We start from the raw sequence: 25,290 nt of genomic DNA on the forward strand, positions 1-25,290 counted from the left end.
ACAGGCGGACTCTTAAACTCAGCCGCCATTTCGGAGAGGAGGAGAGGAGGAGAGGAGGAGAGGAGGAGAGGAGGAGAGGAGGAGAGAACGTTTGTGCGATTCTCACTACATCCACTGTTTCCCGCCAGAAGGAGAGAGAGTCCAGGCCGGGGCGCCAGGAAGGCGTTCGTGGGAGGAGGGCTGGTTTCAGAAGTGGGCAGGCGGGAGAGAAGATGCACCCGGGATGAGTCCCGGTTGGTTTGCCTGAAGACACCTGAGCATCGCCATAGGAAGCACAGCATCAGGCAAGGTCGTGGGAGCGTCTGACAGGACTCTCGTGGTGACAGGCAAGCAGGAAATGATGAAATCGTCCAAATAACGCAGTCACACCATTTGTCCAAGTAGATTTTAACATTCTTGAGGGAGAAAATTCCCATTGCGTGTGGATGGCCTGTTCACACCTACATTTCCCTAATTAAACACCCCACAGACACCCCAAGCCCGGGCTGCATGTGCCCTTGCTGTGTGGCCAGATCTCAGGGTTAGCGTGTGATCAAAGAGAGGGGCCAGCAGGAGAGAGCGGGGGGCGCACAGAGCCAGGGGCGGAGGCCGCAGAGGCGCCACCGAGGTGAGAGCCTGAGAGTTCCCAGTACCCAATGCCCTGTTAAAGCTGCCAAGTACCACCACATGGGGACTGCTTTCCTTTTGTTTGGGCAGTGTGGGAAATGTTGACTCACCTAAGTGATGTTCAGGTAAGAAAATCAGAGAGGAAAATTTAGTGTAATGATTAGTCCAGTGATCCGTTGTTAAGAATGCTAGAAGGAAAGAACATGTGTTATTATTTTAAACGATCAGACTAGTGAAGTCTATTTGGAAGTTCTCAGTCTGGAAGGAAGGAAGGAAACGGAAAGGTGCCCAGTCCTTCACTCAGAAGCCCTGTCCGCACTGGCACGTGGTATACTCTAGCTGGCGGCAGCCCAAGAGCAGACGTGGGGAGTTGGAGAAGGTTTAAGATCAATTCACAAATGATTAATGACCCAGCGCACTGAGGCGCTTGGCGCTCCTCCCACGCCTTCCGAAGGTGATTTTCCCAACAGTGGGACTCAGGTTCCCCTGAAACAGGCCCCAGTGACTCTTAGGAAGCAAGGGGGACAGTCGTAACATGCTCAGGTCTGCTGGGGGTTTTCTGGATTTCGAACCCACTTTATAAAGCAGATAACTGGACAAAGGATGTCAGGTTCCTGCTGGCGCATGTAGTCGGGGAGTGGATGTTCCACCATGAAAGGCCACAAAGGCCAGAGTGGTTGTGATGCATGGTGGTGCGGCTCTTTGTCCTAGATAATGGGTATGCCTGACTTTGTCGGTAACCACAAAAGGGACTGAGTTTCCTACACAATGTACCAAACATGCCGTATCATAAATTTGACAACTAAGATGTTAGCAGGAGTAGATCTGAAAGGGCTTTATCGTGCGTTTTTACTACAGGTCCTCAGGAAGTAACCGTGAGGCCTGGGTGAGATGCTGGCCATGTCTTCTGGGCCCTAAGTCAGAAAAGGCTGCTGAGCTACCCCAATGACAGCACTTCCTCCACATGCCACGAATGCCATGTGCGGTGCTGGCTCCTGCACCCAGTGTTCCTCAGGGTTGGCAAATGAAATGTATCCTTGGGAGTTGCTGGCCCCCTGGCCCCCAGGGGTCCCAGCCAGCCTTCCTGCATTGCCACTTCCTTCTTGGGCAGCAGCCCACCCACCAGAGGGAGGTGGCAGAAATGGTTCCTGCAGAGAAGTGAAAGGAACCCTTCCCTGTAGGAACCTGGAGATTACTGATTAGCTGCATCCCACAAATTTGATATGCTGTGTTTTCATTTCAAAACCCCAACACAGGACCACATAACTCTGACCAGTTTACAGTTTCCCTACTTCTATAAATACTTATCAACACTGCCTGATATAAATTATAAAGTTATAAATTAAAGCTATTAATTTGTCTCAAAGGGACTGCATTAGCTGCATCCTACAAAGTTTGATATGCTGTGTTTTCATTTCATTCAGTTCAAAGTATTCCCTAATCCTTCTTTTGATTTCTATTTGACTAATGGGGCATTTTTAGAAGTTTGTTTTTTAATTTGAAATGTATGGAGGTTTGCTAGATATTTTTGTTATTGATTTCTAATTTAATTCTGTTTTGGCAAGATGATGTGCTTATACATCTTTAATATTTTAAAATATATTGAGACTTGTTTATGACCTACTAGATGGTTTACATTGGTGAATGTTCCACGTGCGCCTAGAAGAATATGTATTATGCTGTCTGGTTGGAGAGTTGCATAAATGTCAGAGAGGTCATGTTAGGTCATTGTATTATTCAGGTTTTCTACATCCTTACTGGTTTTCTGTCTACTTACTCTATCAGTTACTGAGAAAGGGGTACTGAAATCTCAACTATAATTGTAGATTTGTCTATTTTTTTCACTTCTATCAGTATTTGCTTCATTCATGTATTTTGAAACTCTGCTATGAAGTGCATACATGTTTATTATTATTAGTCTTTGAATTGACCACTTTACCATTTGAACTATCCTTGCAGGTTAGATTTCTCATTCTGAAGTCTACTTTGTCTGACAGTAATATGGCCACCCCAACTTTCTTATGATTGCTGTTTGTCTGGTATTATCTTTTCCAGCCTTTTATTTTTAAACTATATGGGCATTATATATAAAATGGATTTATTGTAGACACCATCGAGTTGGTTGTGCTTTTTATCCAATATGGCAATCTCTGTTTTTAAATTAGAATTTCCATTCAATAATTGTCAGCATGGCTGGCTTTAAGTCTTTCATTGTGCTAATTTTTTGCCCCATCTCTTCTTTGTTTCTTGTTTCCTCTGTTTATTCCCTGTTTTGAATTAATTTTTTAGGCTTTCATTTTATCAACATTATTAGCTAATAAACTATAGCTTTCTGTTTTCCTTTTTTCGTGGATTTTATAGGATTTACAACATTGACGTTTAACTTATCACAGTCTGTCTTCAAGTGACGTGATACTGTTTCACAGAACAGAAGGGCCTACAACAGTAGACTTCTGTTTCCCTCACGTCCTTTGTGCAATTGTCGCCATAGATTTTATTTCTACAGTATGTATCAACTCCATGACACCTTGCTGCTACTTCTGCTTTAAGCATTTACATTTTAAACAAATCTAACACAGAAAAGAAGGTTTTTTTTATATATATTTTTATATTTACCTGCATAGTCACAATCTTTAGTGCTGTCCGATCCTGTATGTAGATCAGGGTTTCCATTTAAGACCATCTTCCTTCCATCTAAAGCATTTCCTTTAACATTTCTTGTAGTGTAGACTTGCTGGCCATGATTCAGCTTGGACTTTACACAAAAATATTTTGCCTTCTTGAGGGGTTATTGTGATAAACTATACATAGCATTGCTTACCATCTTAGCCATTTTTAAGTGCACAGTTCAGTGGCATTAGGTACATTCACATGTTGTGCAACCATGACCATCATCCATTGGAACTTTCCCCTTCTCCAAAGCTGAAATTTTGTCCCCATTAAACACTAAGTCCCTATCCTCCCTCACCACAGCCCCTGGCAGCTACCATTCTACTTTCCATCTCTGTGAATTTGTCTACTCTAGGTCCCTCCTCTGAGTAGAATCACTTATTTTTTTGTGACTGGCTTATTTTACTTAGTATATGTCTTCAAGGTTTATTGAAGAATTTCAGAACAAGAATTTCATTCCTTTTTAAGGCCAAATAATATTCCAATTCCATCGTATGGATATATAATGTTTTATTTATCCATTTATCTTTTTCCTTTTTTTTTTTTTTTTTTTTGAGACGGAGTCTCGCTTTGTCGCCCAGGTTGGAGTGCAGTGGCCGGATCTCAGCTCACTGCAAGCTCCACCTCCCAGGTTTACGCCATTCTCCTGCCTCAGCCTCCTGAGTAGCTGGGACTACAGGCGCCCGCCACCTCGCCCGGCTAGTTTTTTTTTTTTTTTGTATTTTTAGTAGAGACGGGGTTTCACCGTGTTAGCCAGGATGGTCTCGATCTCCTGACCTTGTGATCCGCCCGTCTCGGCCTCCCAAAGTGCTGGGATTACAGGCTTGAGCAACCGCGCCCGGCCTTATCTTTTTCCTTTTTAGAGACAGGATCTCACTCTGTTGTCCAGGCTGGAGTGTGCAGTGGTATGATCACTGCTCACTGCAGCCTTGACCTTCTGGGCTCAAGCAATCCTCCTGCCTCAGATTCCCATGTAGCTGGGACTACAGGTATGTGACACCACATCCAGCTAATTTTTTAAAATTTTGTATAAAGTGGGGTCTTGCCATGTTGCCCAGGCCTGTCTTAAACTCCTGGGCTCAAGTAATCCTCCCGCCTCAGCCTCCCAGAGCACTGCGATTACAAATGTGAACACCACACCTGGCCAGATCTATTTGTCTCTTGATGGACATTTGGGTTGTTTCCACCTTTTGGCTACTGTGAAAACATGCTGCTGTGAACTTCAGTATTGAGTACCTGCTTTCACTGCTTTTGAGTGGATACCCAGAAGTTGAATTGCTGGAGCCATGTGATGATTCTGTGTTTAATTTTTTGAGGAACCACCACACTGTTTCCCACTGTGGATGCAAATCAGAACAAGGGTTCCAATTTCCCCACATCCTTGACAACACTTAGAACTTCCTGCTTGTTTATTTTGATAATAGCCATCCTAATGGGTGTGAAGTGGCCTCTCACTGTGTTTTTGATTTCTATTTCCATAATGATTAGAGACTATTGGGCATCTCTTCATGTGTTTATTGGCCATTTGTATACCTTCTTTGGAGCAATATCTATTCAAGTCCTTTGCCTATTTTTGAATTGGGCTGTCAGTTTTTTTTGTTGTTGAGTTTTTGGAGTTCTTTACATATTTTAGATATTATTCTCTTATCAGATTAATAGATGATTTGCAAATACTTTCTCTCATTCTGTAGTTTTCCTTTTCACTCTGTTGATAGCACCCTTCAATGCACAAAAGTTTTAAATTTTGATGAAGTCCAATTCATCTTTTGTGTCATATCTAAGAAACCATTGCCAAGTCCAAGATTATGAAAATTTACCCTATGTTCTCTTCCAAGAGTTTTATGGTTTTAGCCCTTATATTTGGCTCTTTGATCCATTTTGGTTTAATTTTTGTATATCATGTGAAGTGGCTGTTGACTGATTTTCCTCTGGTTGTAGATCACATTTCTTGCTTCTTGTCATGTCTAGTAATTTATTAGATGCTAGACTTGGTGAGTTTTATACTAATGGGTACTTGGTGGTTGTTGTGCTTGTTTAGAGAGTGTTAGATTTGTTCTAATGGGAAGTTAATGTGCTTTGGCACAATTTTATCCTTTGGAAGCTTGTTTCACCCCCTCACTGCCTTGGCTCCCTCTTGGTAAAACGGGGTGAGAGGGCTGCTGTGAGGTCATCACAATGATGCGTGGGAGGCCCGAGCATGCCTGGATCACCACCAGTGGCTCCACTGTCACCCAATTGAAGAATCATGGCCACGAATTCACCAGGAAAAAGAGCCCAGCAGAAATTGGGAGGTGCTGTGCCTTTTCCACTCCCAGTGAACATCCTTGGGCCAACGCTTTTCTGGTCCTCCCAACTATTTATGGCTTATGAAACGCCTGCACGTGAGCCCCATGCCCCTTCCCGGACGTCCTTTGATTGTCTCGCCCACCCTGCCCTCAGAAGCATGGACATGCTGGGAGCCACACAGCTTTCCCCGGCTCCTGGCATGGCTGGTTCCCATGCTGTGGTCAGCTGTGGGGACCCCTCTTCTCAGGTTGACAGCACTCAGGAGTGTCCAGTTCTCTAAATTGTCTGTGGGATTTCAAATAACCTCAAAGCACAGTGACTTTCTAATCTCGAGAAGGGGCTCGACCCAGTGTGTTGAGGTGCTGCTTCTGAAGTTGCTTTCATGTTTGATGCTGAGCCAGCTGTGTGTGCTGTGGACGCAACCTTGTGAGAAGGCCCCGAGAGTGGCAGCGCACTTTCCCTGGGCCTCCGCCTCAGGTTCAGGAGGGCCTGTGCCACGTAGGGGCATTGGCTGAGTTTGCCTTTTCTCCAGGCACATGGGAAAGGGGAGAGGGTGTGCTGTTTGGTCTGAGTGTGTAATCCATGCACGTGTGTGTGCGAGGCACCGAGGCTGCCAAGGCATGGGCGGGTGGCATGCTGGGGTCAGTGATACCATGGGCAGTGAGTGAGGAGTGGTCCGGGCTGCATGAAGTTGCTGTGAGGCCTCAGAGGCTGTCCGTGGTAAGGCCTTGCTGGGGGAGCAGAGCGATGGGGACTCGGCCAGCAGGGGCAGAGCCTGGTGTGTGGCCGGAGTGAGAAGAAGGCCCTGGGAGTCTCCACTGCCCCAGGAAGGGCAGGTGTGACCTCCACCGGCTCAGGCGACTTCCCCTGCACAGTGTGGGTGACAGACAGCCTCCTGACTGAGCGACTTGCCCTCGGAGAAGAGCAGAGAATGGTGGTGATGGTTTCAGTGGTGCAGCCATCTGTCTACCCGGCCAACCTGGGGCCTGTTCCTGGGCGCCCTCCAGGATAGGATGGAAGCACTGTCCATCCCTTTCAGGGCTCATGGGGCCTTTCCTGTTGGCAGCAGCCAGGGTGTCTGGTATGATTCTGGAGTTTGAAGAGCCGAATTCCTGGGACATGGCCCTGGAATGCCTCACAGCTGGTGGAAAGCTCCGGAGGCTGCAGTCGGCCGGGCTCCCTCATGGGTGTCCTGTGTTATCTCCCGGGGACCTCAGTGGACCCACAACAGAAGCAAACCTGGGCAGTGGGAGCTCCTCTCATAACGTGGCTCCTGGGTGTCGCGGCTCCTGGGTGTCGCGGCTCCTGACTCGACGGTGGCAGCGGCACGGCTGTTACAGTCGCCTTGGCCTCAAGCCACCGTCTGCAATGGTGACACAGCCCGCTGCACGTAGCCTGGTGCATGTTCTCCCGCAGAGAGTGTCACCGGGATGGAATGAGTTCCCACAGAAAGGGGGCCCAGGGTCTGTGCCTGGAGCAAGGAGCACGGCCGATGGTCAGCTCCATCCCTCACCCTCTGCTCTGCCCTTTGTGAGGGATCCTGCAAAAAACAGTGGAACTGCGAGTGATTCCTGCTGGAGCAGAGTCATCCACTAAACCTGTTCCTCATGGAATCCTCATAGCAGCAAGGGCTGTGAGCAGGTGTCGTGAGCCGTCCCCTCAGAAAACAGTGCTGGCTGGAGCCTGTGTGCCTGGTATTACTGCTAGAGTTTGCCCAGCCTCATCCCTGGAGAGGGACCCTGGGGCCATCCTGTGGGCAGCAGTGGGTACCCAGCATTGCTCAGCAACTTTCTTTTGGTTTCTGTGGCTCCTTTTCTTCAAAGACGCAAGGTGCCCTTTCTCTCCCCAGCTCCAATGAGCAGAGGTGCCAAGGGCAGAGGGTGAGGTGGGGCTTCCTGGGCCTCCCATGTGCTCCGCGGGTTTCAAGGGCAGCCCTGACACCTCTGCCAGGGCCTGTGGGCCAGACCTCCCTGGAGGGCATCTCTTGTCCATCAGACTGGATGCTTTCTGCCCTGCTGAGATGGGGAGGGCCGGTCCCTGGGCAAGCTCAGCCGTCCAGTGCCAGGGGGGTTAACAGCCACCCACAGAGGCCCCCGCTGACTCCCCTCTGCAGGCGTGGCGTGCTGCACCTCCACCAGAGCCATGGCATCGACGACCTGGGGCCTCCACGGTGGCAGCTCACAGCCTGCCTGGTGCTGGTCATCGTGCTGCTCTACTTCAGCCTCTGGAAGGGTGTGAAGACCTCGGGGAAGGTGAGGCTCAGGGTCACCAACTGGGCCTGTAGACATGGGGCCACCAAGTGGACATGTGGCCGTGGCTGGGCAGGAGGTGCACATGTGGCCTCAGTTGGGTTTTGTGCTACAAATGTGGCCATGGCCAGGTTGGGGTGGACACATGGCCATGGTTGAGTTTGGGGGACACATATGGCCATGATCAGCTTGGGAGTGTACACGTGGCCATGGTTGGGGGTACATCTGTGGCTGTGCTGGGTTGGCTTGGGTAGACACATGGCCATGGCTGGGTGGGGGGAAGGTGGACACGTGGCCGTGGCTGGGCTGGGTGGACACAGGGCACCGTCGGGTTTTGGGTCCATATGTGGCCGTGTTTGGGGAAGGGCCTCAGGAGAGAAGCACCCACGGCAGTGTTTCTGGCAGGAAGGCACACACAACGTGGTTTTTTTTGTTGATAAAAATACTTTGGGAGGCTGAGGCGGGCAGATCACCTGAGGTCAGGAGTTCAAGACCAGCCTGGCCAACATGATGAAACCCTGTCTCTACTAAAAGTACAAAATTAGCCGGGCGTGGTAGCATATGCCTGTAATCCCAGCTACATGGGAAGCTGAGGCAGGAGAATTGCTTGAACCCAGGAGGCGGAGGTTGCAGTGAGCTGAGATCATGCCATTGCACTCCAGCCTGGGCAAAAAGAGCGAAACTCCATCTCAAAAAAATAAATAAATAAAATAAATACTTTTTTTAAAACCAGTTTTGACCAAGGTATGCCCCTCCCTTGGAATAGTGTGTGTAGTGTGGCACCAGCCTCCTGCAGGGAGCCTCCTGCAGGGACACAGCCCAGGGCTACCTTTCATCGTCCCACAGTGCCATTCACCAGTGTCAATCCACTCATCCCACGCATCAGAAAACCCCCATCAGCCACTCCCAGCTACTCTGGCGGACCGAATGCAGAAAAGGAATGTGCTTTCCCTGCCAAGCTGTTCTTCCCATTCCATCCCTGGGGAGGGTGTGCGGGACGGAAAGCGTTTGACCTTCTCACTCCAATGAGCATTTGCTGAGCTGGCGTCCCGGGAGATGTTTGGGAACTGGGCCTCCCAGTCAGAGGACAAGCTGTCAGGGCAACCTAGTGCCCATGTGCTGGTGTCTGCTCCCACCGAGGGCCCTACCTGTGCAGCCTGGTGACACTGTCCTCTCCTGCAGGTGGTGTGGATCACAGCCACCATGCCATACGTGGTCCTCACTGCCCTGCTCCTGCGTGGGGTCACCCTCCCTGGGGCTATAGACGGCATCAGAGCGTACCTGAGCGTCGACTTCTACCGGCTCTGCGAGGCGTCTGTGAGTACAACCCGCTCACTGCTTCACAGTCCACAGGGGCTCTGACGTTCCCGGGTTTCCATATTCATTGCCTGCCAGGGCTGAGATGTATCAGAGTTGTGGAAACCAGGGTTCTTTCCTCAGGAAGCCAAATCTCAAATACCCATGATACAGTATGAGTCATCTAAATCAGATTACATCGAAAACTCCATCTAGAGTCAGGCTGCAGATTGGGTCAGCAAAAGAAGAAATAATTCGGGGTTAAAATGTTTGGAGAAGGCCTCCTGGAGAGAGACTTGGCTGGGCCATGGGGGATGGGCCCCTTGTCAAGAAAGGGAAGAGAAGGGGCTGCACCATTTCTGACAAACAGGCCCAGAAACAGAAGCAGCCGTTGGAGGAAGGCTGGCATGACAAAAATGGCAGCTCACTTGGGGCATTGTTGGAAATCAGGTGGACTAGGTGGAGGAGGTGGCAGGCCCCAAAGCCACCCAGGGGCGTCCATGTTGCTGTGAGAGGACGATGCAGCAAGAGGTGTGGGGCCATCTCAGCTGGAGTGTGAGGCAGGAGGCAGTTGAGAGGTGCTGCCCTATGTGGGTGGGCCAGTGGTGCCAGGTCTGGGGTCATGAGGCAAGTGTAAACCCAAGGCAGAAGTGGGAAGGAAGGGAGACAGGATAGGCAGGCATGGCTGCAAGCCTCCCAGGAAGCCCCAGGGAGGTAGCAGCTGACAGGTGCAGTGGGAGAAGGCACCTGGACATGGCACCTATGAGCCTGCAAAGCAGCTGGGTGGGGGTGGGGGTGGAAGTGTGTCTGCAGCACTGAAGGGGAAGCCCCTGTGGAGACAGGAGCCATGGGTGCAGCAGGCATGTGGTCCATGGGAGCCACAGAAGAGAGAGGAGCACAACCAGGGCAGCAAAATCAGTCGTGGCCAGGGACCCACAAGTGCAGAGCTGGAGCCGGACAAACCGTGAAGCCAGCAGTGTGTCAGGACCCCAGAAAGGCCAAAGTGAAGTCAAGGGGTGCATTTGCAGGAGCAGGACGTGTTATAGAATCAAACAAAAATGTCACAAATACAATGCTCCAGCCAGGAAAAATAAGCAGCCCCATGAGAAGGCAAAACAAACACCAGTGCATGTGAAAAGATGTCCATTGGAGAACAAATTACACAGATGAGATGTCAAAAATTAGGTGGAGAGAGTGAATAGATTGGATGGATGGATGGGTGGATGGAAGGCTGGCTGGCTGGCTGGCTGGCTGGCTGGATGATAGGCAGGTAGGTGGACAGAGTGGATGGATGCATGGATGGACGGGTGGATGGACAGATGGACAGATGGATGGATGGATGGATGGATGGATGGATGAGTAGGTAGGTAGGTGGATAGGATGGATGTATGGATGACAGTTAAGTAGGTGGATAAAATGGATAGATAGGATGGACGAATGGATGACTGATAGGTAAGTAGGTGGATAGAATGGATGGATGGATGGATGATGAATGGATGATGGATGGGTGAATAAGTGGATGAATGGTAGGTAGGTAGCTGGATAGGATGGACGGATGGATAATGGATGGATGATGGATGGGTGGATGAATGGATGGATGGATGATGGGTGGATTGGTGGATGATGGATGGATGGGTGTATGGATGAATGATAGGTGGGTAGCTGGATAGGATGGATGGATGGATGATGGATGGGTGGATGGATGATGGATGGGTGGATGGATGATGGGTGGATTGCTGGATGATGGATGGATGGGTGGATGGATGAATGGGGGAATGGGTGGATGAATGATAGGTGGGTAGCTGGATAGGATGGATGGATGGATGATGGATGGGTGGATGGATGATGGGTGGATTGCTGGATGATGGATGGATGGGTGGATGGATGAATGATAGGTAGGTAGCTGGACAGCATGGATGGATGATGGATGGGTGGATGGATGGATGATGGATGGGTGGATGGATGGATGATAGGTAGGTAGGTAGATAGGATGGATATACAACAGGATGGATGGCGATAGATATGTACACACACATGTACTTCATATATTCATAGATGATATATGGTTGATAGATTATAGAGATGACAGATAGATGATAGACTGGTGATGGATTGATAGATGACGGTGATAGATGACAGATGGATGAGTGATTGATAGATACTAGATGATGGATTGATGTATAGTGAAGAGAAATCAGGAAAGAAATGGAAGGAAAAGACAATTCCAGGTCCTGGAGTGTAAGTGCATGAGGTGAGGCCCAGGGAGGCAGCCGTGGGCACTGGCTCTGGGGTGGCACTGGGCAGAGGCCTGAGCTGCACACACAGCTCAGGGTGAGGAGGAGGCAGGTGCTCCCCTGTGACACCTGATCCAGCCTGCAGTCACTTGGCCAGGCAGGTGACTGATGACTAGCATGGGAGCCACATTAGGGTATGAACCTCTCCACCCACTGCCCACCCAGCCACTCTTGGCTTGGCTCCTCCCCTCATGGTGAGACACTGGCCATCTGCACAGCCCTGACTGCAGGGCCTGGCCATCTGCCCCCAAACCCACTGTTCCAGGACCTGGGGTGGCCTTGAGGCTATGACATGCTGCCCGATGGACAGAGGGCCCCGCCCCCTCTGCAGCACCCAGTTCCCCCGTTCAGTCAAGCTCAGGCAAGCTTGACCTGGGACCTGGGATGCCCTGAGACCCACCTGACCCCCCCAGCAGGAGCATCTGGTGCCTCTGTCTCAGCATCCTGGCCCACAGGCCTGTACCATGGGCTTCATGGACTTGCAGGAACAGCCCTGGCTGACTAGTCCCTCAAATGCCTCCAAGGGGGTTTGGCTGCTCCTTCTCCCCCATCCGAGGCCCAGGCAGGGGCAAGGTGGGCATGTGAGTCACTGAATGGTCTCCACAGTGCCCTCACCTTAGCAGGTTGTGGCTGACTTTTTAAAATACACAATGGTCCAAACATGGACCCACCCACCTTTCCTTTCACATCCAGAGTCGTGGGTGCCATCCACCAAGTTGGGCAGGCACAGCACCAGCGTCTAAGCTGCAGGTGGGCTCCTGGCCATGCCCGGGTGCTACTGTGCACCTATACTGCTCGTGTTTCGGGAAAAATACAAAGCAGGTATTGCTGGTGTGCGTCCAATCAGGACACCATCATCATGTAGCGTGGATATGGATGTGGATGAGTCCATGCCTTTCTGAGGGTTGTCAGGAAGCCGCCGTCATGCAGCGTGTGGATGAGTTTATGCTGTTCTGGGGGTTTCGGAGCACTGCCATCGTGCAGCAGGGCACACATGGGACAGGGGGACACACTCAGGGGGTTGTGAAGCCCGACCCTGATCAAGGGAGGATGGAGACCCCGCTAGGGCTGGTGTGAGTGTGGATGAGTCCATGCTGTTCTGAGGGCTATCAGGACGCCGTCAGCATGTCGTGTGTGGATAAGTTCATGACTTTCCGAGAGCTATCAGGGTGCCGTCATTATGCAGCATGTGGATGGGTCCGTGCTGGTCTGAGGGATACCATGGCTCCACAATCATGTCCTGTGTGGATGGGTCCGTGCTGTTCTGAGGGTTTTTAGGACACTGCGGTTGTCCTGTGTGGATGGGTCCGTGCTGTTCTGAGGGTTTTAGGACGCTGCGGTTGTCCTGTGTGGATGGGTCCATGCTGTTCTGAGGGCTATGGAGCAGGGCATCTCTGGTTCTGTGGAATCGCTGCCCTGACACTCCATGGGGAATCCCAGACCAGTGAACACGGACAGCGCCCTGCTTCTCAGGCTCTTCCAGGCTGCTGACCCGGGAGGGTTCACTTCCTGAGGCTGTGTTTTCCACCAGTCGCGCTGCTGCCATTTGCCTCTTAAGGATGGTGTTGAGTTTAGAGGCCTTAGCGTGGGGCTGGGATGGGGAGGGTGCTCGGGTCCTGCGTTCTCCTGGGACAGCCTCTCACTGCCCTCTGGCTCTGCAGGTTTGGATCGACGCGGCCACCCAGGTGTGCTTCTCCCTGGGCGTGGGGTTTGGGGTCCTGATCGCCTTCTCCAGCTACAACAAGTTCACCAACAACTGCTACAGGTGAGCCCCTAGCAGGGCCAGGCAGGGGCCTCGTCGATACTGGGGAGGGGTTGCTGACCTCCAGAAATAGCGCGTTCCTGGGTGAGGACAGGGCGGATCAACGGAACCCGCAAGCGTGGGAGGTGCGTGGCCTTTCAGACAGAAGCGCCAGCGAGGGAGCCCCCAACACGATTTTGATTTCAGCTTTAAAGAAGGCACTGAAGCACGTGGGTGTGTCGCCTCCTGGGAGGGACCTGCCAAGGTTTGACCTGCGGCCAGATTCCCCACTGAGGACCCCGAGCAGCAAGGCCAGCCCCTCCCGGCACAAGGACACACCCTCCTCCCTCGCACCAGCCCCAGCGGGGTTTCTGTCCTCCCTCGCTCAGGGTCCAGCTTCACAACTCCCTGAGTGTGTCCCCCCATCCCATGTGCACCCTGTGTTACCAGCAGGCACCTGAAGCCCTGTGCTGGGCCCCAAATCCTCCTAAAAACAGAAACAGAATTTTATCTGGGACCTGCTTTCTTTGACCTTTATGGACATGTGCTTACTTTCTTCCACATCATGAGGATAGAAACGCAGTAAAAATACAAGGACAGTGTGTGCAGCAGAATGGTCAGAGAGACCACAGACAGGCTCCACCGAGAGTGGGCGCTGGAGGGCAGGTCCCGAGGCAGCCCCTGCCTGCAGCCCACCTGCGTCCACCTGGGTCCAGGTGCTCTGCAGATGAAGTGTGTGGGGCCCTTCCACCCCGGCGACAGGCCACACAGGAACCCAGGAGGAGGACGCTGGTGCTCTGTCCGACCCCAGGACCCTCCCTGTTCCTCCCTTGCTTGCCTCCAGCCCTCTGGTTTCTCAGCCCTCAGAGTGGGGCCCCCAGGCCCGCAGCACCAGCACCCTTGGGAGTTTACGGGAAACGCAGGCCCTGAGACCCCATGAGACCCCCCCAGTCAGGATCTGCATCTTAGCAAGGTCCCCAGGAGGTGTGTGCTCCTGGAGGTTCTGGAAGCTCTGCCCTGGGTGAGGCGCCCACAGCAGGACTCACGGGGCACAGAGGCAGTCGTCTGTTCTGCCCACCCTGAGCCTTGATGGCTGAGCCTTGAGCAGCTCAGCCGGGGGGCCAAGGTGGTCCAAGGACAGCTCTGCCAGGCTGCTAAGGCCGTACTCACTGGGAAAAGCGGCCCCTCCAAAGACCTCCCGCCCCCTTCCCCAGACACAGTAAATTAAGAATAATGACTGGAAAATTGCAGCTGCTGCAGCTCAGCTGGTTCCTGAGACGGCTTGTCTTGTTCTTCCAGGGACGCGATAGTCACCACCTCCATCAACTCCCTGACGAGCTTCTCCTCCGGCTTCGTCGTCTTCTCCTTCCTGGGGTACATGGCGCAGAAGCACAGCGTGCCCATCGGGGACGTGGCCAAGGACGGTGAGCCCCTCCTGCCATGCCTGGGCCTGCTCCACGTAGCCCCCAGTGCTGAGCTCTGAGCAAAGCCTTTTTCCTTGTGAAAGAGGAAGGAGACGCACGGGCCCTGAGCGACGTCAGTGAGAGTTGCTGCCTCACTCTTGAAGGAGGCACAACCCAGTACGGACCTGCCCCCAACCCAGCACCTTCCCTGCCCTGCCCCTCGCGGGCCCTCCACCCTGGGCTGCGGAGCCTCAAGCCCAAATGCAACTGAGCAGCACGGTTGGTGCCTTGGTCCCTCGGCTGCTCCCTGCGGATGCCACATGGGGCTGAGCCACCAGGGTCTGGCGTGGATGTTGTCACTGAGGCCCTCTAGACGTTTGCTTGCCACGTGGTGTGGGAACGTGCAGCTCAGGGAAGGGGAGAAATGAGCCGCTCCAGCAACACCTGGAGGCAGGCTGGGGTGGCGCGAACGTCAGCTTGGCCACAGAGCAGCCGGGAGATCCCTGAGGCCTCCAGCACAGGGTGGCCCTGCCTGCTGCCCAGGCCGACGCATGACGCTGAGTGTCCCTGCACGCCTGGAGTTGTCTCCGAGAGGGTGGGGAGGGGTCCAGGTCTTGGGCAGGCGCAGGTGAGTTGCAGGGAGGCCTCAGCCGCAGCAAGAAGTGAGCCAGGCAGGATGAAGCCGGCAGGACGGGCACAGGTGCAGGGGCTGAGGGCGAGGGGGCTGAGGGCGGGGAGGCCTCAGCCGCAGCAAGAAGTGAGCCAGGCAGGATGAAGCCGGCAGGACGGGCACAGATGCAGGGGCTGAGGGCGGGTCCAGGCACTCGGGGCCACTTGCCTGGCTCTGGTGCTTGCAGTGGAAAGCTGTGGCGTTGGCAGCCCTAACTTGGGGCAACCGAGGGCTCCAGGGAGTCCCGAGGCTTCTCGGTCTCTGTCAGCCAGCAGAAACCCCGCCTGCCTCCAGGTCTGCCCTGCCACACGGATGTGGAGGAGGCCCTTTCCCTCCAGACACGGGCCCCTGGGTTGGGTGGGCTCCCATCCTGCGTCCCCATCCTTGCTTCCTCTGGACTGTCTTCTCTGGCGGTGGGGGTGGGGGGTAGTGGGGAGGCTACATTTGCGAGGAATGATTGTGCTCAGAAAAGCCCATCTGGTGTGGGTGTTGTCGCTGACTGAGCTCTGCCTGGGTGTTGGGGCTCAGTGAGGGCAGGGAGCGACAAGCACCAAGCGGGGGCAGCCTTGACCCCATCTGAGTCTCACAGAGGGGGGCACTAGGACCCTCGCACCGCAGGTAGGAACAGGCTCAGAGACCTGAAAGCGCCTCCGTGCTTGCAACAGGAAGCCTGGGTCGGGGCTGGAGCCGCAGCTCAGAGGCGGGCCTCCAAAGCCGTGTTCTTTCCTTTAGGAAAAAAAAATTCAGTCAAAGCGAGAGGAAGGGAACATCATGCATATAAATGCAGGGCAGTGAAATTTACTCGGTGCCGCATTTATGCATTTTCTCCATTCTTTTTGCCCTTTATTATGATAAATTAGCATAGTTTGCAGAAACCTCTATTAACCCCTGAAAATAAAGTTGAATGTTCTGTGCATTGCATAACAAGCAAAGTAAATGTCATTTACAGGCGTAATTCTCAAGAAAACAGGGTGAAATGTTAACTCAGGTACAGAAACTCAGGCAAGGGTGTTGACATTACGTTCCCCGAGCTGATGAATATCTTCCCAGGCTCCTGGCTGGTACCATCCAAGCCCCGGAACGTCTCAGGCAAGCCTGCCTCCCCACCCCACGTGGACACTGTCCCTGTCCACCAGGGTATCCGGGAGCTGTGAGAGCCCAGGTCTGACCCCGCTGCTTGGCTGACAGTAAGGCCCCTGAAAGACCTTTAGGAACGGCCCCTGGCTCTGGCCTTTGATTATTTAAAAGGTCAGGCCCAGGCCTATTCCCGCAGGCTAGGGCCAGACACGTGCCTGCTGAGGACAGGGGACTCTGTTGCAGGCAGATTGGGCTCTGGAGACAGTGCCAGCCAGTGGAGGACGCAAGGCTTCTGAAATGGTCAATGGTCAATTGCCTATGGGACTGGTTTTTACTTTGGGGTCATCGGAGACCAAATTGCGTTGACTTTGGTCGCGTGCCTGCCACGCTCTTATCCCCTCCACCTCCATCCAGGTCTGCCTGCTCGTAGCAGGAAGCACGCGTCAGCTCCCCAGAGAGCTGTGCGGGGACACCTTCTCTACCTTGGCCATGCCACCCCTCACCCTGGCGTGCCCCTAGCTTGCAGGGATAGCAAGGTTGCAGGTTTATCTCTTATCTTTGAAGCCACCATCTGGGCCCCTGTATCCGTCAGGATGTGCTGCTCCTCTGAGCCCTCAGGGCCCCAGCTGATAGGAGCCCGTCTCGATGTGGCCTCCGGGATGCCGTGGCAGGGGCAGTGGTAAAGGAACCACACACTCCTCTACCAAGCTTCACTCACAGGGACCCACTCATCGTGGGTTCACAGCGCATTGGCCAAGTGCAGCCATGTCTAACCTCATGGGAGGGTGGGAGGACCTCAGCTTCCTCGTGTGCCTGGAAGGCAGAGGTCAGGAACGTATCCCTAATGTTTTGCTAAATTTAGAAATTAGGCTACTGAATAGTGTGGTTGTGTGTGATGTGTGTGTTCTTGTGTGTGTGTGTGTGCATGCCCATGCGTGCATCTATTTGTGTGTGTACACGTGGATGTGTTTTTGCATGGATGAGTTTGAATGCACAAATATGTGCGTGCACGTGCCTGCGTGTGTATCACATAATATGTGCAGGAAAAACTAACTAGAAGGACGTTAGCAGGTGTCCCTGGGATGAAGGGCAGGACCAGCCTGGAAATCCCTCCTGCCCTCCCCTTGTTTCTGCCCCTCCTTCTCCCCGCGCCCCCATAACCCTCGAGGACACAGGTAATTTGCAGGAGCTCCATTGCTGGGTGGCGGGCATGAACCAAAGCCCTCCCATCGGTTCTGGGTTTCCGTTTTCCTGAGTCCCAGGCCAGGGTCTGCTGGATGCACAGGAGGGAGGCTGTTCAGCAGGGCCGCACCAGCCCTAGTCTCTACAGGCCTGTGACAGGCCGTGTTGGCCTCTCGGGGCGGGGTGGGGCAGGATGGGTGGGAGAGCACAGCCTGGGCTCTGTGGCAAGCAGGGCGGGTTCTGTTTCAGGGCCGGGGCTGATTTTCATCATCTACCCGGAGGCCATCGCCACGCTCCCGCTGTCCTCGGCCTGGGCCGTGGTCTTCTTCATCATGCTGCTCACCCTGGGTATCGACAGCGCTGTGAGTAACCCGCCCTGTGCTCGGCACTTGGGTTCCTTCCACCCAAGGGGGCCCCGCCCTCCCAGGGCCAGGCAAGATCCCTGGGCTCACGGACGGCCCCCAGACCTGTGCACTTGGGCGAGCCCTGCGATTATTTGGGAGACCTTTCTTGGGGCTGGGGTGAGTGGTGACTGGAGTTTAACTTTTCCTTTATCCCTCTACTCTGGGGTACCCGTGTGCCCTGCCCTGAGCCACCTACAGATCCTGGACATGTGCACATACATGTACACACACATACACGAATGCATGCACACACACATACACGAACGCATGCACACACACATACACAAATGCATGCACACACATACATGAACACACACACACGAACACACACACACGCACACACATGCACACACGCACATGCATGATGCATGCACTCACGCATGCACACACACATGCGCACGCGCAAGCGCACACACACATGAGCGCGCACACATGCACACACACATGCGCACACACATGCACGCACGTGCAGCAGGGCCCCAGCCACCAAAGACTTGGCTCAGGACACCAGAGTGGTGGGGCCTTGGAGGGCACACAGCAGGTCCTTCATATCTCATGGCTTTCCCTGGAACCCTCGGCGACCCCACGAGGAATGAGGAGGGCAACAGCAGTTCCTGGCACCCACCAACCCCAGGCCTGGCCCTGAATGCTTTGTGTGTGGCCCCTGCACCTCCAGCTGCTGGGGGTGGCAGGTGGAGCCCTCGATCAGCCCTGGGCCTGCTAGACTTTCTCAGGCTCCTTCTTTCCTGTCAGCTGCAGGGGACCTAAGTACCCAGAATCCCTTTCCTTATAAACACGGGTCATGCACCTGACCCCCACTCATATCCTATCCAGCTCGGCCACAGCTCTTGGGTTGACCACAGGCCTCGTGTTCCTGACATGGGAGCATGAAGGGGGGGCCTGGACCGAGACCGAGCAAGATGAAGAAGGTCACTACGTAGGAGTCAGGTGCCTGGATGGCATCTCACAGGAGGATGCCTGGAGTTGGGAGGCTCCATCGAGAAGGTGTAGCCAATGGCCGGGCCAGGTGCACCCAAAAGCTTTGCGTGGGGGGCGCATCTTGCTCAGGAAAATCTGGCTGAGCCGAGCCTGTGCAGCAGCAGTGGACGGGGTGGTGTTGTTTTAGCCATACCACATCTTACCCACCCAGAGACATCGAAGACACTGCAAACCCCCTACCGTGGATAGAGTGGTCCCTCTGGGTCCTCTCTCCTGTGGTCGTGCCGCCATAGAAGCCCTCACCAATAGCTGTCCTCACTACCAGGCGTCCTGCACCCTGGACAGCCGCATGGCCCCTGTTCCATGTCCTTCTCTGGGTGTGCGTCCCCTGGGTGACAAGTAGATCTTGGCCCAGGCTGCGGACAGGAGCGCTGCCAGCCTGCAGCCCGACCCTGTGCTCTGTGTGCAGATGGGCGGTATGGAGTCGGTGATCACCGGGCTCATCGACGAGTTCCAGCTGCTGCATAGACACCGTGAGCTCTTCACGCTCTTCATCGTCCTGGCGACCTTCCTTCTCTCCCTGTTCTGTGTCACCAATGTACGTACCATTTGCCGGCTTCGCCTTCTCCTGGTCATGTCTCCTTAGCATGTGGCATGGGGTGCCCTGGCTGGGACTGTCAGGCCAGACAGAACCACAGCACTTTCAGGAAGCTGCGTCCCCACCCACCCCAGAGAATGACTCACAGCAGTGCACAGGGTAACTGCATATGGGAGCTTAGTCCCAGAGTCACTTCAGCACCGGGACAGCTCCCCCAGAAGCGCCCGAGGCTGAAGCTGCCTCCCTCTAGGGTTTGGGGACTGGGGGACACTGGGGGTGTGGTGACAGAGCCCATCTACGTGGGAGGGGGTGGCAGAGCCTATCTACATGGGAGGGGGAGCCCAGGCCACGTGCTCTCCAAGGGAGGCACTGCCAAGTTCCACGTTTGGTTGCTTCTATTTCTAATTGCACACAGAGCCCTGGGAAGGGAAAGGAGAGGTCATTTTTATTTTTATTTTTTTGTGATAGACGTGGCCCTAAGTAGCTGCATGTGGATAGAATTTTAGGGACTCAAAGCAGAGTTTGCACTGAGTGAAACCATTTGTGTGCACAGTGAGTCCCGGGCCAGGTTGACCTTTGGGGAAAGCCCTTCTGCAGCTCCACAGGCTCCCCTCTCTTCCAGGGTGGCATCTACGTCTTCACGCTCCTGGACCATTTTGCAGCCGGCACGTCCATCCTCTTTGGAGTGCTCATCGAAGCCATCGGAGTGGCCTGGTTCTACGGTGAGTCTGGGGAGAGGGAGCCAGACCCACGCCCTCTTGTTTGGTGGCTGTGCCGCTCCCCTTCTGACAAAGCCGCTGTGAGGACACACCTTTCAGCTGCCGGAAGCCTGGGTTGTGATCATCACAGCTCCGCACAGGGGAGAGGCTTGGCCCTGGTCCTTTCGATGGGATCAGTGAGGTGCTTAGCTTGGATGGCGGCTGGAAGATGCACACTGTGGTCAGAGGTGTTCACAGTGGCCGGGCGTCTTCCACCTCCTCCACGCTGGAGGCACTGGCGAGCCCATCCCACACAATCAGATCCATGCTGGGGGTTTCAGCAGGGATGTGACATGCTGCATTTCAAAGGTGCCGTCATGGCCTTGCCTGCTGACCAGAGCCCCAGAGCAGTCGGGGCGTGATGGCCAGCGGGCGGCTCTCCAACGGATGCCCCAACGGGTGCAGCTCCTGGCCCATTGGTCTGCCCCAGCTGGGTCCTGGGATGTCCACCAGGGGTTTAAACAGCAACAGAAAACCCAGCCTGGAGCCAGGGCTGCCCCTTCCCTGTGTGCTGACCTGGACAAGTCACCTCGACTCCCCTCAGTTCTCTCTTCTGTAAGACGGGCTGGAGTGCCAGCTCCACTCACCTGGCCAGGTCGCTTCCAGGGAGGTGGCAAGGCTGAACCCGGGCATCTCACCATGAACGTGCAGGCTGGGCACGGTGACCTGTGACCCAGCACTTTGGGAGGCCGAGGTGGGCAGATCACGAGGTCAAGAGATCGAGACCATCCTGACCATCATGGTGAAACCCCATCTCTACTGAAAAAAAAAAATTATCTGGGCGTGGTGGCGCACGGCTATAATCCCAGCCACTCGGGAGGCTGCAGCTTTTCTGAAGACACAGCAATGGTGTACTTACGACAGAGTATGATTCAGCTTGAACCCGGAAGGCGGAGGTTACAGTGACCCGAGACTGTGCCACTGCACTCCAGCCTGGGCGACAGAGTGAGGCTCCATTTCAAAAAATAAAAAAAAAAATGTGGGGATCTGGCTGAACGTCTGTGGTGCTGCGTGAGCCCTGGTTTTGGAGGACGCCCAGCTCACCTGCAAACAAGGGGGTCATGCCTCAGAGCCATGGAATTTATAGCCAGATAAATGCCCTGGCTTTCAGACAAATCAGAGAAATAGCTCCTATTCTGAGAACGTTGTTTTCAGTGTTGGTTTTCAGTGTTGCTCTACAGAAAAGGGAAATATCAACGTCGTTGTACTTTCACGGGTGCCTGGAATCAATACTTTGTCTATCGCTTTCATTGTCATGTTCCCTGAACAAAACATAGACCTTCACAGAGGAAGGGAGAAAGTGCCTCGAATTCACCAGCGCCATGGCCTCTGGAACCACGGGAGTCGGGGAGAAGCTGGCCCTGGTGAACTGAGCCTCCGAAGACTGAGATCTGTGTTATTTTTCCAAAGAGAAATCCACGCCCCTCTCATCTAAATGAAACAAAATCTGTGCTCTAATAAGCTGCGGAATACACCGGGCTTCCAGTGCGCCGCGGTCCTGTAGGTCTTGGAGCTGATGACTCCTGCTCCGGCAGGGGCCTGGGAGGAAGGGTCTGGGGGCTGAGGGGCCTTGGAGACGCCCCCCTTGGCTTCTTCTGGCCTCACCTCTCTGCATCCCCGCTGCCTCCCACGTCCATCTCTCATGTCCAGGGCTCGGATGCCGGGGTGGGGTGTGCAGAGGGGATTCCGTGTGGAGGCTTCTTTCTGAGGGGACACGGGACGACTGCCAGACTTGCCCCAGATCTCAGCAGATCAGCCGTGGGCACACGAATCACAGACCAGGCCAGATGTGGGGGGAGAGCTCACTCTTAAGGTCTTATGGTCAGTTCCTAGAAGTTAGATGATACCAGTGAAAGAAAAATAGGCCTTTCTAAAGCAGACTGCTGGTACTTGCTTTTGGGGAGAAAAAAATGTTTATTATGTTTCTCGAAATAGCTTTTCTGAAGACACAGTAACAGTATACTTACACAACGGAATATGGTTCAGCCCTAAAACGAAAGGGAATGCTGAGGTGGCTGCAGCTTGGGTGGCCTCAGGGACACTCTCCAGGGAGTAAGCCAGTCGCAGAGGCCCCGTGCCGCGTGACTCCACTGATGGGAGGTGCCCACAGGAGTCACATTCATTCAGACAAAAAGCAGATGGTGCCGGGGCCTGGCGGGGGTTGGGGGTCGGGAGGAGTTGGCGTTTCATGGGGGCAGAATTTCGTTTTGGAAGATGGAGTTCTGAAGATGGTGGTGGTGATGGTTACACAGTACGTGAATGTATTAATACATTATGAACTCTACACATAAAAATGGCTAAAATGGGAAGTTTTATGTTGTATGTCTTTTACCACAATCTTTTTAAGTGAACGAGGAGTACCGGTGGCAGAGGGAGGCAGGGAGAGCCGTGGGATGAGGAGGAGGAGCTGAGGGGCTGTTGCTGGGGTGCGGGGAGCTCCTGCCGGGGTGCGGCTCTTCCTGGTGGGTCTCCAGGGTGGAGCGGACATGTGGGCTCCCACCCGTCAGCGAGGCACCCAGTGGGCTGGGGTGTGGCCCGGCCCCCTCCACAGGAGGCTGGGTGCAGCCGGAGCCTGGGGCCAGTAGGTGAGACCCTTGGGGGTCAGCGAGGACCCCACGTGTGTCTAGCATCGGGGAATGCACTGCCCTGATGGGCACTGACGCTGCCTCATCTCCCCTCAGGCGTCGGGCAGTTCAGCGATGACATCCAGCAGATGACCGGGCAGCGGCCCAGCCTGTACTGGAGGCTGTGCTGGAAGCTGGTCAGCCCCTGCTTCCTCCTGGTAAGGGACCTCCGGTCGCCTGCCCCTCCCCCTGCCCACTGCCCCCACTCTGGCACCTGCCCTGAGGTCCAGCGCCCGCATGTGGGTTGTTGCTTGAGCAAACTGTGTGCACAGGAGGCTGCGGGCAGGACCCGGGGTGGGCCCCTAAAGGCTGCTTTGAGACTGAGCTCACCGTGGCTGGAGTCAGGGGCCTCAGGACTCGGCCCGAAAGGGCAGGCTGGTCCCCGAACTCATCTCTAGTCTCCTGAAGGTGCCTTCCGCCCTCCCCTCTAGACCCACCAAGAAAACTTCAGGTGTGGCCCCAGGTGGCCTCGGACCCCTGCCACAGCCCGTGTGAGGCCTGCGCTTGGGCTGTGCCGCTGTGTTGGGAGGGGAAGCTGGAAGTGAGTCTGGCCATCCACTCACCTCTACCCGTGAGGATCAAGGTTGAAGTTAGAGCTTCCGGGCTGGCGGGGACAGAGGATGCCGAGTGCTGGAGACCCTGAGAGTAAAAGGGACCTTGGCCCTGTCCCGTTGCTCACGCAGGCCTCCCTCTGGCTCAGCAGGGGCCTCGGCCCTGTCCCGTTGCCTCCCTCTGACTCAGCGGCATCACTGCGTCCAGTAGGCACTTCTATCATCTGGGCTGGGCCGCTGAGTCAGGGCCCACCGGGCAAGGCCATGGGAGTTTGTAAATAGAGTTTTGTTGGCACGTGGCCACGCCCACCCGTTAGGGATTGCCTGCAGTGCTTCCCCGGCTGAACCACAGAGGCCCAGAGGCTCACAAAGCAAAGCTGTGCCACCTGGTCTGGGCAGGAGACCTAAGAACTGCCCAGGTCTAAGCAGAGCGTCCGTGAGCTGTTCACAGAGAGAAGCACCTCCCGAGTCCAGCAGGCACGAGGTGGGGCCTGGAACAGGGCGGGGGACTCAGGCCGCACCCGCTCATGGACCAAGGCTGGTCCCGGGGTCAGCAGGGCCTGCGTGCGTGGAGATCCCTCGTCACCAGCACACAGCAGGTGGGACAGCCCCGTAGTTGCAAGCAGAGAGGTTCCAGGGTACAGGAAAGAGAGGAGAGACAGGCCCTATCCCGGAAAAGCTCGACATAGTGTGACAGAAGCCGCCCGGCATCTTGTAGAAATTCCACCATATCTGAGCTCCAGGCCACGTGGCATGACTGCACGTAAGTGTTCCAAGCCCAGTTAACTGTGCTTGTGAGGCTCCCATTGAAGGCTCCTGGATGCACGGGGCAGCCTTTTAACAGGACACAGACTACACGGCTGTTCAGAGGGGAAAGTGAGGAAGCCCTCCCGGAGAGTCAGCCTCCCGCCCACCTCCCACTCTCCCCCGCCCGCCTTTAGTTGAAACAGCCTTTTTGCATGAGAACGTCGGCTCCCCTTGAGGGGGTGTCTCCTCTTAACACCCAGAGGGCTGACCTCGATCTTAGGAGATAAAATGTTCTACTGATCTTAGACTAAATCTTCGAACTTCATACAGAAACACATGTCGTACACTTTTAGATAAACCTACAAACTACACGAAACAGGACTTCATTTTGCCAACTTGAGAGAAACATGACCATTTCATTGCTCTATGTCATTTTATATTTAGTATTACAGTGCAATTCCTATGAAGTTTTGATTTTAGCAGAAACACAATGTCTGTATTATCATCTATTTCTTCAGGCTGTGGCGTCGTCCCCTGCCCTCTGGCGTGTGCTGGCCTCTGGTTGTAAGGGGTGTACATGCTCCAGACTTGTTCAGATGACTCTGTGGCAGATGACGCCACAGCACTGCTAAATGGAAATTATGCCGGAGCAAAGGCAACTCACATGGGCAGACTGTGGCCTGCGGAGGCATAGTTCTTTCTAAGAAAAGCAGTATCTAGCAAGAAGTTGAACAGTACAAGAAAGCACGTTACAGCCGTACCTACCTGTCAGATATGCAAGACCGACATGTCCAGGGATGCACGCGTGGCTCTTTAAAGCATGCTCAGGGCTCTGTGTGCAGTGGAGGCCGGCCCCCAATCCCAGATGCCCCAGGACGCTGGCTTTGCTCGCCAAATTGCTGCCCACCCTGGCCTTGGTCACGTGACAGACACAACCCTAACCCCCATCCCAGTCCTTCGCTACCCAGCTCCAAACCTGCAGGTGGCTCAAAGCAGCGTGTGAAGAAGATGCTGAGACTGGCATGAGACATGCATCCAACATGCTTTTCGGGTGCAAGGCTTGGATGTTTTAACTTTTCTGAAATTGAGGAAAAATGGACAATTTGGAAAAAAAATGCATTTTGAGCTACATCATAAACCGTATCTATCAGAACTTCCCTTGTCTCCTTGGGAAGGACTCAGGTACACAGAACAC

The 25,290-nt window shown here is 54.2% G+C and overlaps 1 protein-coding gene across 1 annotated transcript in view; it reads left to right on the forward strand.

Moving 5' to 3' along the window:
- The window catches only part of LOC105464564 (solute carrier family 6 member 3), a 50,072-nt gene that overhangs the window by 13,678 nt on the left and 11,104 nt on the right, over positions 1-25,290 (forward strand). Inside the window, exons 5-12 of the mRNA XM_011712558.3 lie at positions 7,676-7,814; positions 8,994-9,128; positions 13,063-13,166; positions 14,442-14,566; positions 17,724-17,836; positions 19,287-19,415; positions 20,038-20,137; positions 22,855-22,955. Of these exons, the coding sequence (XP_011710860.1) occupies positions 7,676-7,814; positions 8,994-9,128; positions 13,063-13,166; positions 14,442-14,566; positions 17,724-17,836; positions 19,287-19,415; positions 20,038-20,137; positions 22,855-22,955 (946 nt within the window). The remainder of the gene's footprint in view (positions 1-7,675; positions 7,815-8,993; positions 9,129-13,062; positions 13,167-14,441; positions 14,567-17,723; positions 17,837-19,286; positions 19,416-20,037; positions 20,138-22,854; positions 22,956-25,290) is intronic.

Source organism: Macaca nemestrina, chromosome 6 (assembly GCF_043159975.1).
Source record: "Macaca nemestrina isolate mMacNem1 chromosome 6, mMacNem.hap1, whole genome shotgun sequence".
NCBI lineage: Eukaryota > Metazoa > Chordata > Mammalia > Primates > Cercopithecidae > Macaca > Macaca nemestrina.